The sequence below is a fragment of the Ursus arctos genome, unplaced genomic scaffold (assembly GCF_023065955.2).
Source record: "Ursus arctos isolate Adak ecotype North America unplaced genomic scaffold, UrsArc2.0 scaffold_11, whole genome shotgun sequence".
NCBI lineage: Eukaryota > Metazoa > Chordata > Mammalia > Carnivora > Ursidae > Ursus > Ursus arctos.
Window position 1 is genome coordinate 42,336,649 of NW_026622775.1, and position 15,009 is coordinate 42,351,657.

The 15,009-nt window shown below is 37.9% G+C and overlaps 1 protein-coding gene across 1 annotated transcript in view; it reads right to left on the reverse strand.

The window, feature by feature from the left end:
• DCHS2 (dachsous cadherin-related 2) overlaps positions 1–15,009 on the reverse strand; it is a gene marked incomplete at its 5' end in the record, with an annotated part of 237,182 nt that overhangs the window by 22,686 nt on the left and 199,487 nt on the right. The window contains one exon of the mRNA XM_026499070.3: positions 8,819–8,932. Within this exon, the coding sequence (XP_026354855.3) occupies positions 8,819–8,932 (114 nt within the window). The remainder of the gene's footprint in view (positions 1–8,818; positions 8,933–15,009) is intronic.

Here is a 15,009-nt window from a genome sequence, read left to right on the forward strand (position 1 = left end):
GTCTCTACCTCTGTGCTTCCTCAGGGATCTTTCCAGACCAACCAGCCCCATACCGTCACTGTGGTCAGCCTGTAACAGACTCTCACAGAGCACCCGCGTGTGCTGTGCTCACCTATTTCAGACTGGTTCTTCCTCTTGGTTTAGAAGCTTACAAGGTGTGGATGGGTGCCTATCTCTTACACCAACGGTCATGTTCCCAGTGCCTAGCTCAGGGTCTGGCCTACAGAAGGCATCCATTAATGCATGTTATACCCTCATTTACAAAGTAGTAACAGGTTAGGGAAACTGACTTTTGGGGTTTATGCCTTGTACGAGTTTTCTCCCCCAAATTAAGAAAATTCCTCCTGATTTAATTTCCTTCTCTACTTTCTGTTCTGTTTTTGTTCTCCCTTTTACTGTCAAATTTCTTACTGAATTTATTATTATTATCTTATTATTTACTTTGCTTCACTGTCAGAAATTCCATCGAATAGAGATTCACTGAAGGAACACTGATTGGGAGGCTGAGACACCTGAAACCATGTAAAATCCTAGCCCTGGCTACTTAGTTTAGGGAAATTACCTGGCTCTACCACCACTACATTTGTGACCCAGGGGAAGTTATCAGGTTCTACAGAGCTGAGCCTCCTCTTCTGTAAAATGGGGATATTAGTAATGACTTTGTCGAGTTGCGGGAGAAGGACTCTAATGCATATTTCGAATGTTCCTGTGTAGGAACCTGATACAGATTCCAGTGCCCCATTCATGATCCTCTTCCCTTTCATCATCAGGTATAGATTGAAGAGCTACAAAAGCTCTGAATTTAGAAAGAAAACATTTAATTGCCATGGACTAATCAAAGCTTGATCTTCAGGTGAAGAACCTGTACTGCTTCCAGAAATAAGGCCTGGAAGCCACAGTTCTTACTGTTCTATCTGAACCAGTTTCCTTAGACAACCATCTTGGTCCAAGAAAATGTCAGGCTCTTGCATACTTACCTGGAAGTTAACAGGAATCATGCCCTGCTCTAGTGTTCTAACTTCAGTACTGAGTGTTTTCAGATTTTTATAGCTTCTCTAGTTCTCTAAGAGCAACTAAATATATTTTCTATGAGGAACTCACTATACCACAAAATGTAAAATTTCCATAAACTCACTTTCATTTATTGTTATCAGTTATCAATTCAGAAAACCAGATTACTTCGACGGGCCACAGTCTGATGTGACCGACACCCCTGGCAGAAAGTTTAGGATAGATCTGACCATTGGTAGCTGGAAAACTCATTAAGATGCATTTTGATGAACTAGTAATGAAACAAACTGGTCTTCAGAAACCTCTGTGAAACAAGGGCTAAGCCGGCACCCCCAAAGGGCAGAGAAGCCCCAGGCCGAGGTAGTTCCAAGCTCTCATCCAGCACTCCGTCTCCACCGAGCAGAGCACTCCGCTTGCTATCATGTTCTGTTACTCTTAGCCAAAGAAAAATAACATAGAAACGCAACACTAAATTGCCAGTGTCACTTGGTAGAAAGTGTGCCAATTATAGCACAGATCAAAGTGGATTTTTTAATAAAAGGCTTGTGTTTAGGCTTTGATAATTGGAATTTTGCACTTGGAATGGCTCTGCAGTTCTAATGCTTTCCTTGCTTGGCTTTTATTTTTGGCATAATAACTGGCATATGCTGAGAAAGTTGTGTAAGTAGGAAAGACAATAACCCGTCTCTGAGATGACTCAAGGCTGGCACACCTACCAGACCCACATTTGCCTGGGATGCTATACGCATATTTTTCTCAGAGATATCAAGGATTTATCGTCACCGGTGAGATGCAAGAACTACTGAGCTCTCAGTCTGGGCAGAAGTCCACGTTTTCCTTCCAGTACAAGCCTCACGGGTATCGACTTCATGTTCATTCTTACGCATTAGCGCGCAAGTTCTAGAATAGCTTGAGAATGAAACTGCAGTACTATTTTCTTTCTCATATATGTACACATGTAGCTTTTGCCCACGTCATGAAACACACAGCAAAATGAGATGCAGATTCTTCAAATGCTAACTGCTCGACAGCACAATCAGGTAATGTCAATCCATTACAAACTGTGCACGTGCATATGAATGTACCCGAAGCAGAATGTGATAAATATTTATGTTACCCAACAGCTCTGAAACCGTCTCCTGCTAAAACAACATACCTCACACATGGCAAGTTTGATCATTTTTGTTTTATGTCAACCTACCAAATCATGGACGAATACTACCATTTATTTACATAGACGATGTGAGTATAACTCCAACACTCCTGCTGGTGTAGAGTGAGTAGTAGATGTTTTTAGGCTGATGTGACAAGCAGTTTGAACACAAACATAAACCTTTGGTTTGTGACTATGGGACAGAGCAAAGACTGACACAAATGGACAGAATATAAGGTTCTCATCAAAGATCTTTCTTATCAGAACTTTTAAGTCAGTAACTAATAAAATGGCCTTCTCACATTTTTACCCTTAAGAAGAGTAACCATAACCTTAGAGATCTTTACTGATTTGTCACACACACCAGCTTTCTGTTTTAACTGTTATATGGCTTAAAATACATATATTCATAAAACCTATGTTAGGTAACTTTACACATAAGCTTGAAGGTTATGTGCCAAAGGTGATGTGAAAGATGAGTTTAATATCATAATTAAAGGTTTTTAAAAAGGTTTCTTGACAGCAGTATGGAAAACCTCATAACAAAAACAACTAAAATGCTTTCTAACTTGTGTGTGTGTTGAAATGCATGATTGAGTTGGTATACTAGTAAGGAATCTTGAGAGGACAAAAAAGAACTGAAAACAGTAATCCAGGAAGGTAAGCAAACACTAAAAGCCCATTTTTGTTCCAAAGGTCTCTAACACAACCTTCTTCCTTGCAATTCATCTCTGATAGCTGCACCGAGTATGAGAAACAAGGGAAGAAAACTGAACCCACAAAAGATGCAGAATCTAATAGGAAAACCAGCATGAAGCTATAAATCCAAAAGCTACATATGTTCCAAGTGAGTGATCAATATTCAAAAAACAAAAACAAGTTCAAAATGGATGCACAGAAACCGGCTTTTCTTGACCTTGGTGTTGGTTGGAAGGGAGAAAAAGTCTCTGCTGTGGATTCATTGACGTAAGCCTGAATTTATGGTAGCCATACTATCACATCTATGTGTTTTTAAAATCCTCAATAATTATTTAAGCTAGTCTTTGCTTGATGATGTACCCAGGTGATCTGCAGAAGGAAAAATAAATCCTCTCTAAAGGGCATGAGTTCAAACCAGTCTTCAAAGAACCCTCAGAGAAAAAGTTGTAAGGACAATGAGCAGCTCATAGTTAACAAGCATGAAAATCACAGAGAAACAAGGCACCATGAATGAGAGCTGGCAAATCTAGAGAAAGCTGAATAAATCTTCAAAGACTTAAAATGCTGGGTTATTGGACACAGGCTGTGTAATTATTACATATGTTTAAATATATAAAAAAGAAGTTTAGAAACATGAGCAAGGAAGAAGAGATTACTTTTTTACAAGCAACTAGTTATGGAATAAATAAATCACCACGGGGTTAAAAGGTACAACATAGGGAATATAGTCAATGAAGGTATAATAACATTGTATGGTGACAGATGGTAGCTAGACTCGTGGAGAGAGCAGCATAACATACAGAGCTGCCAAACCACTATGTTGTATCTGAAATTAATATAGCATTGTAAGTCAACTATACTTCAATTTTCTTAAAAAAGATGATTTTTTTACAAGACCAGGAATTGCTGACAAAGAACCCAAGGGAACTTCTGGAAATAAAAAATATAGTTCCCTAGATTGAAGGAAAAGTGAAGGAGATGAAAAATGTGCAAAAGCGAGGTAGGAGAGAGTGCCTGGCTCAATACTTGTCTCACCAGACTTCTAAAAAGACCTTGAGATCAACAGCTAACTTCTTAATGCGACAATAGGAAACCAGAAAGCACTGGGATAATATCTTCAATGTGACGAGAGAAAATAACTGTGAACTTAGAATTCTAAGACCGGCAAACATATTTTTAAAAAATAAGAATTAAATAAAGACATTTGCAGACAACCAAAACCTGAACGAGTTTACTACGATAGACCCTCACTACAAGATGTACTTCAGGGAGAAGGAAAATGACACCAGAGGCAAGTCCGAGATGTAAGAAAGAACAGTTAGCAAAGAAGCACAGAAATCTATTTTAAAATATTAATAATGTCTGGGGGCGCCTGGTGGCACAGCGGTTAAGCGCCTGCCTTCAGCTCAGGGCGTGATCCTGGCGTTATGGGATCAAGCCCCACATCAGGCTCCTCCGCTATGAGCCTGCTTCTTCCTCTCCCATTCCCCCTGCTTGTGTTCCCTCTCTCACTGGCTGTCTCTATCTCTGTCAAATAAATAAAATCTTTAAAAAAATATTAATAATGTCTGATTTGAAAAAACTATAATTGTGGCCCACAGGAGCTTATAAGCTGAAAAAGGGATATTTGGTGATAAGACTTCTAAGTCTCTTATATTATTCAGAAGAAGGATATTGATTAATGTTAGACTTCAATTATATATGTTAAAATAACCAGGCTAACCACTAAAAGAAAATAAATAGCTATATAATTCCAACAAACACAGGGGAAAATGGCCATCTTCAGGTAATGATCGTATATGCTGAATGCTCAGAAAAATATTATAATCAATAGGAGTTTACAGGTTTGCTAGATACAAAATCAAAATATGAAAGCCATTTTCAAGTATACCTAATAGCACTGTCAGAAAAAAACATTTTTTTCACTTACCTTAGCAAGAAAAAGTATAAAGGATTTAGACCAAATCTAACAAAAACCCTGTAAGCCTGCTACAAAAAATTAAAAATTTATTAAAATATATTTAAGGAAACAATGGATGTGATTTTCTATATCATCCTGAATTAGAAGACAATACTATAAAGATATAGGCTTTTCCCAAACTGATGTTTAGAATTAATACAATTCCAACAAAAAATCCTAGTAACCTAAATGTCTGTTGATGGATGAATGGACAAAGAAAGTGTAGCGTATACACACAACAGCATATTATTCAGTCTCAACAAAGAGAATGCCGCCATATGTGACAACATGGACAAACCCCGAGAACACTATGTTGAGTGGAATAAGCCAGTCACAGAAAGATAAACATGGCATGATTCCACTTCTATGATGTATCTAAAATAACCAAACTCCTAGAGGCAGGGCGTAGAATGGCGGCTGCCAGGTGCGATAGGGGAGGGGCGATGGCAATGGGGAGGTGCTGTTCCGTGCGTATGAAGTTTCACTTATGCAAAATGCATAAGTTCTAGAAACCTGCTGGACAGCACTGTGCCTAGAGTTAGCAATACTGTATTGTACACACTTACAATTTTGCTAAAAGAGTAGATCTCATGTTAAATGTTTTTACCACGGTTAAAAAGGAAAGAAGAGTATTGGCAAATGATTATTAGTTACAGTGCACCGCTCTACGGGCTTTGTGAGGAGGATACTTTGGCCTGATGATTTAGTGCCTTAAATTCTAGATCGAGGCTATGCAATTGTTCTGGACATTTTCTTTGTTAATTCGAGTGAGGTTTCACCTGAAAGCAAATGTGCATGTCACGATTACCTGGGTTTCATGCATGAAAAGTGTGGGCAGCTCTTACGTCACCCAAAGACTTATGAACAAATCTCCTTTCCTTGGGAAAAAAATCCCAATAGGCTTGTGTGTGTGTGTGTGTGTGTGTGTGTGTGTGTGTGTGTAAGTATGTATGTACATATGTTTGTGTGTGTCTGTGTGCATGTGTGTGTACACATGTGTGAAAACTTGGCAAGTGGATATAATGATTCATATTACAGCAAAGGGTCAATAACAGCTAATATAAAGAACATGAGAATGGGGCTGCTTCCTTGGTATGAAGATTGATTATAACGTCTATGTGATTAAGGGAGAGTGGTACTGGTGTGTGGATAGACAAAGAGATGAATGCAGAGGAGTTAAGGATCCTGTAAAGAGTTATGGAAACAACGTATGACAGAGTGGGTATTTCAGGTCACATAGCAAGTCACTGCTACTGAAATTACTGGTAATCCTTAAAAAAGAAAAAAAAAGAAGGAAAAGGAAAGTTATCCCTACACTCTTGTAAAACAGGAAAATAAATTCTAGATGCACAATAGATGTAAATATGAAACACAGGAAAACTTAAAAATTTTAAAAGAGAATGTAACGATATTTTCTTGATCTCAGGATCGGGAAGAGACTCTTCACTTACAAAATGGGAAAATCATAAAGTAAAACGACTGGTTAATTCTAACTCATCAAAATGAAAATGTACCAGTGAGAGAGGGCAAGACGAGTCACAAACTGTAAAAAATATTTGCAACCAAAAACAATCAAAGGAGACATGCTAACGAAAATATATGAACAATCCTTAACACTTCAGAAAGAGAAACACAAACAACCAGTAGAAAAATAGGCAACGTGTATCAATGTGCATTTCACGTGGAAGAAAACAAGAATGGTCAATCCACTATGCAAAAAATGCTCACATTCATTAGCAATAAAGACATGCAAATTACAACTGCAGTGAGATACCATTTCACACCCACCAGACTGGCAATAGAAAACAGGGCGTAAACAACCGCGATAGCTCTCATTTCAGGGCTGGTGGAATGTGAAGTGGGACAAACCACTTCAAAAACAATTTGGCACCATCTGTAATGCTGAACACACGCAGCCTCTGATGTATACGCCCAGCCTAGGCTCTGGGGCCGGGAGAACTCCTCACATATGCACCAGAAGACACGCATGGGGTTGCTCCTCCCAGCACTTGTTATTATACCCCCAGATGGGAAAACCTCCCTGACCATCAACGGTGGGATGGATAAATAAGTTATGACATCGACTTAAAACAGAAGGCCATAAAGAACTGAAAATGAAAGAGACCCATCTGCACGCATTAACATGAAAGATTCTAATTCTGAATAAAAACATTGAATCCCATTAAAATACAGACACTATGAATCCATTTATATAAAATGCAAAAATAAACCAAATTGAACAGTTTTATTGTATAGAAATGCATTTGCTGTAAGTCACAAGGGAACGATTATTCCTGAAGTAGGGACATTAGTCAGCCTGCAGCAGTGGACAGAAAGGAAGCGATGGGAAAAGGGCTCAGAGGGAGCGTTGATGATAGTGGCTGCGTTCTGGTTTATAACCTCGGCGGCAGGGACACACCTTCTTTGCTGTTCCTCTTTAATGTGTGCATAACAACTTATGCACTACAAAGCACAGCCAAAATGTCGAGCAAAAGAATTAAGTCATGGACGAGAGGCCATTAGCATGATTCTATCATGATGTTTAAATCAAGGTAAAATGACATAACACATCATTTAGAGAGTCAGACACAGTTGGAAAATTATCAAGAAGGAAAGGCAGTGATCAATGCCAAAGTCAGACGCCTGGTTATGGATTGCCCTGGGTCAAAAAGAGAGACGTGAGAGGGGCGAGACACACGGGGACTTCCCGAGGTTCTAGTAGTGTCTCATCTCTGGAGATGGATGGCAAGTACATGTCCATTAAACAGCTTTCTATGTTTTAGCATATCATCTTGCAGCTGTTTCACAATAAACTTGTGAAATAAATTTCAACATAAATAAATACTTAATTGAAAAGTGAAGAGTTTTCTGTGGACGTCCCCTTTGGACTAACCCTAGGCATTTTTTACCTGAATTTTAATGAGAGACTCCAGAAAAAATAAGGCCAAACCTGGGCCGTGTTAAGGGGGAGGTGGCAGGAGGATGTGGGGAGCCTGGGAAATTGTACAAGCTCTGCTACGCTCCTTCTTTCTCAACGTTCTAATCTCAGCTCCTTTCCCAGGACCTTCACACACTTGGACTTCTAGAAGCTTAAGGCTGGATGATGTTCACAAATCGCTCTCTTGTCAGCAGGCTTCCCCCGTCATCCTTTAACCAAATGGTGGGGCGAAGAGGTAAAGACCTGGCAGGCCACCTCAGAAAGGCTGCTGACCAAAGATGGTGCAGACCAAAGAGTGGCAACGGTACCCTGGGATGAGAAGGGCTTTGCTTAAGAAACTACTCCCTCTCCATTCTTCCCATGTGCCTGTAGTACAGATTACATAAGGCAGTTATGGTCATACAGAAATTATTAAAAACAGTCTTCTTGAGGTTTGACAATGCAGCAGCAGATCTGTATCTACTACATAGTTGTTACTCAAAGAGTATGTTTCAAATAATCAATTGGTATTCATTTAAAACACAATAATGGTCTTATTAAAGTTAAATTCAATACATGCTGTATTTGGAAGTAATTTCTTTACCACCACATAGAAACCTTTCCAGCTGTCCTTTTTTGTTGCATTGTTGACATTCAGTGGCGAATTAGAAGAATCTCGTGATGAAAATGCCCTACGGCTAGACATGTGTGGTTATTTTCAATTCAAACTCAATATTGATGGTCTCCCTACTCTACCTCCCATTTTCCCAAGGAGATGAGTAAATTATAAGTAGAAACCAATTTATCTTCAAAAATTCAAGGGGTAGGCTAGGTACTGCCTAATTTGGAAATCTGAAGAACAGGATTCATAGTGAGTACGTGTAAACAGACAAGTAGTCTTGATTTCCCACAATTTCTCATCAGCTATTATAAAAAATTGTCTCTTATTTACCTTTTAAATTATTTACCTCTAATTTTTCTATCTTTCGAATTTTGAGTTTCCTTTGCAGAAGGATTTCTTACTAGTAACATTAAATGGAGCAGAAAATAAAGCTATGATAGGAGAGAGAAGGATCACCTGAGTTGGAGCACAGGGAAAAAGCCCCATCTTCATTTCCACTAAAAATGGAATATTTAATGCTGTCTTGTATTGGGTCGGGAGCAACAGCTTCTACAGTCACAACAGAAGTACCTGTAAAAATTAAGTAAAAAAAAAGAAAGAACTTTAGGAAAAGAAATTTTCAGGGAAAAACAAGAGCAAACACTGGGTATTTCTTGTTTGCTTACTACATTTTCATTTGTTCATTCATTCAATGATTCGTTATTGAGTGTCTTCAATAAGCCAGATCCCATGCTAGGTGCTGGAGACAGAGTGACAAGTTAGGAAAGATCTCTATCTTTATGCTGATTATTAACTAAAGGAAGGAGATAGACAATAAACCATTAAACAAATACATAATCAAAGTAGATTTCAGATGTGCTAGGTTCCCCGGAATAAAAAAAACCCAATGTAACGTGATAGAAAACACTTTTTTATGGGGGGTGGGGGCAGACATATAACATTTCAAGATATAGGGAACAAACTGATTACCAGCATGAAAGAAGAATTAGCAAGCACTGATAGAGGCAATGAGACAATTGCTGTGATTAGAACTGGGATTTCACTGGAAGGTTCTCAAGAGTCCAGTCCGGCCTCAAGTTAGCTTTTTGTTGTCTTCACGTGTAATATCTCATGCCCTTTGCTGTTCACCTCTGTTTTACTTCCTATCCTGGTTGCCCATTTGTCCACCACCTTTAACTGCCTGTCCTTTTAAATTATATTTTTATTTAATCAACTTTATTAAGGTAACATTTACATACAATAACACACACATATTTTAAGTATAATAGTTACATGTATACACATATATACATACATATGTATACAGTTATATATGTATATAGTTTTAACAACTATATACACCTGCGTAACCACCATCAGAATCCAGATGTAGAATATTTCCATCACTCCAAAAAATTCCCCCTTGACCTTTTGCAGTCAGTTTTCTCTTACTTCTGGTCCCAGGCAATCACTGATTTACTTTCTTTCACTTTGTTTTGCCTCTAAAATTTTATGCACATAAAAATTATATAGTATCTCTCTTCTTTTGATCAGCATTTTTTTTTTTTTTTTAGGAATCAAACATGTTATTCTGAGTATTAAGAGTTCATTCCATTTTTATTGTAGAGTGTAATCTACTGAATGGACATACCACAATGTGTTGATCCATTTTTCCATATATAGACATTTGGATGGTTTTCAGTTTTATTATGAATAAAGCTGCTATGAACATCCATGTAATAGTGTTTGTGTGGACACATGTTTTCATTCTTCATGGGTAAACACCTACAGTGAGTGCATGTTTAACTTTATAAAAAACTGACAAACTATTTTCCAAAGTGGTGCTATACCATTTTACATTCCTGCTAGCAACATACGAGAATCCTAGTTGTTCCATATCACTGGTATTGCCAGTCTTTTTAATTTTAGTCATTCTAGTGGTTGTGTGCTAGTTATCTCACTGTGCTTTTAATTTCAATTTCCCTGATGTCTGATGGATGTTGTGAATCTTTTCATGTGCTTATTGGTCATTTTCACTCTTTTTAAAGATTCGTCTTTGTTTTTTGGCTTTTGTTCTCTATTTACCCACCACTTCTGAGAAACTTTTTCATAGTTCTTTATTGGTTCTAGTCCTCTTATTTTTGGCCTGTAACATACAGCATCGTCTTTGGATGCCCACTCGGGCAGTGACCCCTGCCTCTCCTCTCACTTCCATGCTGCCTGGCAGGATGTCACCTATTGGCGAAGGTATGCATGTTGTACTGACTGGGAGATGGGAAAAGGGCGGGCTCTGCAAGATGCTCTCGGCCTGCTAAGTGTGCAGCAAGGGGGGGCCTGATTTAGGATGGTGTCATCAAGGCACAAGAGGAAAAGTCAAAGGAAACATTTGATAAAAACACAAGTGTTGACGTGCTGTCAGAGATGAGAACAGAGCAGGGATCATTAACTCCGAAGTTTTGGGGTAAAAGTAAGAAGTGTGGACAAACGAAGGAGCCAGGTGGGTGGAGGAAGCCAGAGACTGTCTGATGTGCCTAAAACACTCAGCTTCAACTCATCACAGCCAGTAGGGAAGAGAAAGCAGGCTTTAGGATGCTTGAAATTCTGGTCTTTTTAAAAAGAGAAGCTCAAAAATTCATATTTATTTTCCCGTGAAATCTCCCAATTCATAAGTGTCAGAAAATAATTTAATTTGGGGGAAAACCATAAGCCATCATATGGGTTGAACAAAACACAGCTGTCGTCTAACTACAGGTCTGAGTCTGCTCATGCCATCCCCGATAGAGAAGATGAATCTCTCCTTTTTGTTATGAGCCCTTCTAGCATTTAGATTATGGTACTGATTTGTCATCCATGGACTTGTACTGAACAAAGCTGTAGACTGATCTTATCTTTCCACTAAATTGGACTAAGTTCAGTGAGAGCACAAGAGGTTTTCTATATATTTCTGCAACTCCAGATTAGATTTGCTTCTAAAATTTCATATACTTGATAAATCACAGAGTGGCTGCCTTCTTCTGCTTAGCATGCTCTTTTGAGAATCAATCATATTGTTCTTTATATCAAAAGTTTATTCCTTTGTGCATGGTAGGTGCTCAATAAGTGTGGGAAGAGAGAAGGTAATAGAGGAGACAGAGGAAGTATGGGATGAAGATGCTCACTGAAGTATTCTAGCCTGAGAGTCTCAAAGAATGCCTCTCTGCCTACAGGGCCCTTCTAAACCAGCAGCAATTATTTAAAAAAAAAAATCAGAGGCGCCTGGGTGGTGCAGTTGGTTAAGCCTCGAACTCTTGGTTTCTGCTCAGGTCTGATCTCAGGGTGGTGAGATCGAGCCTCACCTCGGGATCCATGCTCAGCTTGGGGTCTGCTTGAATTATTCTCTCCCTCTTCCTCTGTCCCTCCCCACTGTGCTCTCTCTTTCTCTCTCTCACTGAAATAAATAAATCTTTAAAAAAATAAATTAAATAAATAAAAAAATCACTCACTGCTATAATACACTTTCTGATAGTGGGATTTGCAGTAGTTAAAAAAAAATGACACTTATTCAAGACTTCTTCTGGGCTTCCACATTGATTCCTACTGTGCAGGCCCCAAGAAACAAGCTCAAAAGCCATCTTGCTACAGGTTACAGTAAAAAAAAAATCCCTAAGCCAGCCAAAATCAATACATACATTTTTTTTTTTCCTGGATACTTAAAAGGGTTCCACTAAAAAGAAGAGAAGAAAGAAAATGCCATGGAACACATAATATTTTCCCCAGGAGCCTTCTCAACACAACATTCAAAGACAAATGCAATGATCACCGGACATATTAAAGGAAACAAGTATGTGGTATTGTTCTGAAAACTGGAAAGTCATTGAGAAAAGGCATAAAATAGGCTCATTATGGAGAAAGAACAGGAAAACCACAACTAGATATATTACTCTCTTTAAAAATGTTATGTTTAATACAAACTGTAACAAGGTTTTAAAATCATTTATCGAGGCTTCCAAATGGTGGTTCTTTTCAAGCCAGTTATGAAGTCATTTAGTGACAATGTAAAGGGTTTTAATTAATCATCGTGGAATCGAGTGGCTGCACATGTTGAGAATCTCTCAAATTGCATTATAGTCTGAGGCTTATTTTTTACATTTTTAGGAGACATACTGCTAATATAAAAATGCCTTCCATTTTCAGTAGGACTATGCCTTAACAGTAATGCAGTATGTTTTATCTTTAGCACTCAATCACAATTCTGTGCTTCCTGATACAATTTAGTTTTTAAACACAGGAAATTTTATTTCCACTGGCTTGTCATATGTTCTTAAGAATGGCAGTAAGAAGAGAAACAGCTATGCAGGCAAGACGTACGGTCTTGCTGACGGCCTTTTCTCCACGGCTTAGGATGCTTTAATTATACGCCTGATTACAAAACAAAACATGGAGATCCTTTGCAAGCAAGAAAACAAAGATGAGCACAGAATTGTAAATAAGAATCACATACGTACTCCCTCATAAAGGAACAATCGTCTTTTTATTGCAAATAAAATGTTCATAATATCAAATGAAATTGTAGCACACAAAGAATTTCATTCAAAATATTTCAAACTAGATGCTAAAGTCTGCAAAGAGCTGCAAATATTTGTATATGTTCTTCCTCAGATGAAGTTTAAATTTGAGACTGCTCCCAAAACAGAGGAAATAACTAAAGGACCATGAATCCTTCTAGGTCTTGGCTTATCTGTGCATATTTTACTTAATTTACTTAATTTATTTTTTGAAGATTTTATTTTTTAAGTAATCTCTGCACCCAACAAGGGCCTCGAACTCACAACCCTGAGATCAAGAGTTGCACACTCCACCAAATGAGTCAGCCAGACACCCCAGCTTACTGTGCACATTTTATTTGTTTGTTTGTTTGTTTATTTATTTATTTGAAAGAGAGAGAGAGAGAGAGAAAGCATGCTTGCTGGGGGAGGAGCAGAGGGAGAGGGACAGAGAGAATTTCAAACCGACTCCCCACTGAGCATGGAGCCTGTCATGGGGCTTGACCTCACAACCCTGAGATTATGATCTGAGCTAAAATCAAGAGGCAGACACTCCATCGACTGAGCCACCCAGGCACCCAATGCACATTTTAGATAAAAATCTGTCTCTGGGCATCTAAAGAAGATTTACAATTATTGTCCATTTCACAGCAAGGTAGAAATGACAAAATGAAAACCAACCCTGTATCTTTAATTCCCATGAGGCAAGTGAAACATACAGAAAAATTTACATTTTCAGCTTTTATGAATTTCACTTTCAGTCTAACATTGCATCAAAAAGTATAATACATTCAATGTTCTTGTTTTCTTCTTTACAAAAATAGTTAAAAAACTAAAACCATCTACAGCAGCAGTGAACTATTTAAAAGCAGAATTATGGAACAATTAATGTTATGTGACTAGAAAAATCAATATTCATGGAAGTATTTAGGTATAATAATAAAAAAGACATTTTATTCAGAGCTGTTCATGAGTAAATACTTCTAGAGTTTTATTTTTGTCATTTCTAAGCAACGCAAGTATTTTCTTATTGATGTCCGACTTGAGATTTTTTTTAAACATTTGGATGATTTTGAATTGTCCATCAGCTTAATCATCCAGCCACTGGAATGCTGAACATATTTCAGTCATTTAAAAAAGTCAGGAGTGAGGTCAGCAAGATGGCTGAATAAAGCCTGAAACCTCATCCCCTGTAGAGACACTGAATGAACAACAACAGTATATGATCCAAAAACCTTTTCTGAAAACTCCAGGCCAGAATGGAGTGGTATGATATATTCAAAGGGCTGAAAGAAAAAAAAAACTGCCACCAAGAATATTATATCCAGCAAAACTGCCTTTTAGAGATGAGAGAGAAATAAAGATCTTCTCAGATAAACAAAAGCTGAGGGAGTTCACCACCACTAACCCTGCCTGACAAGAAATGCTAAATGCTTCCAGTGGAGATGGAAGGACACTAGACAGCAATGTGAAAGCATATGAAAATATGATGCTCTCTGGTAAAGGTAAAAATATAGACAAACACCAAATCTCATAACACTGTAGTGGTGATGCATAAATCACTTAATCTCGGTATAAAATTTAAGAGATAAAAACATAAAAAATAACGATAACAAAACTATGTGAATGGATAAAAATATAAAAAGATGTAATTTATGAAATCAATAACATAAAGTGGGAAGGAGAAGTAAAGGAACCGATTTTTGGATGTGACGGAAGTTGTTACTAGCTTAAAACAGATGGTTAAAACTATAAGATGTGTTACATACTCCCCACAGTAACCACAAAGAAAGTATCTATGGAAGAAACGCAAAAGGAAATAAGAAGGGACTCAAAACATGTCACTACAAAAAACCCAGTGAAACACAAGGGAAGGCAGCAAGAGAAGAAAAGAAGAACAAAATGAAAAACATACAGAAAATAACTTAAAAATGGCAGTACTAAGTCCTTCCCCATCGGTAATTTTTCAAAACGTAAACGGATGAATCTCTCCAATCAAGAAACATGGAATAGCTGAATGGGTTTAAAAACAACAACAAACAAGATCCAAGTATAGACCGCCACCAAGAAACTCGCTTTAGATATACAGACAAATATAGGCTGCAGGAGGGAAGATAAAGAGATATTCCATGCAAATAGCGTCCG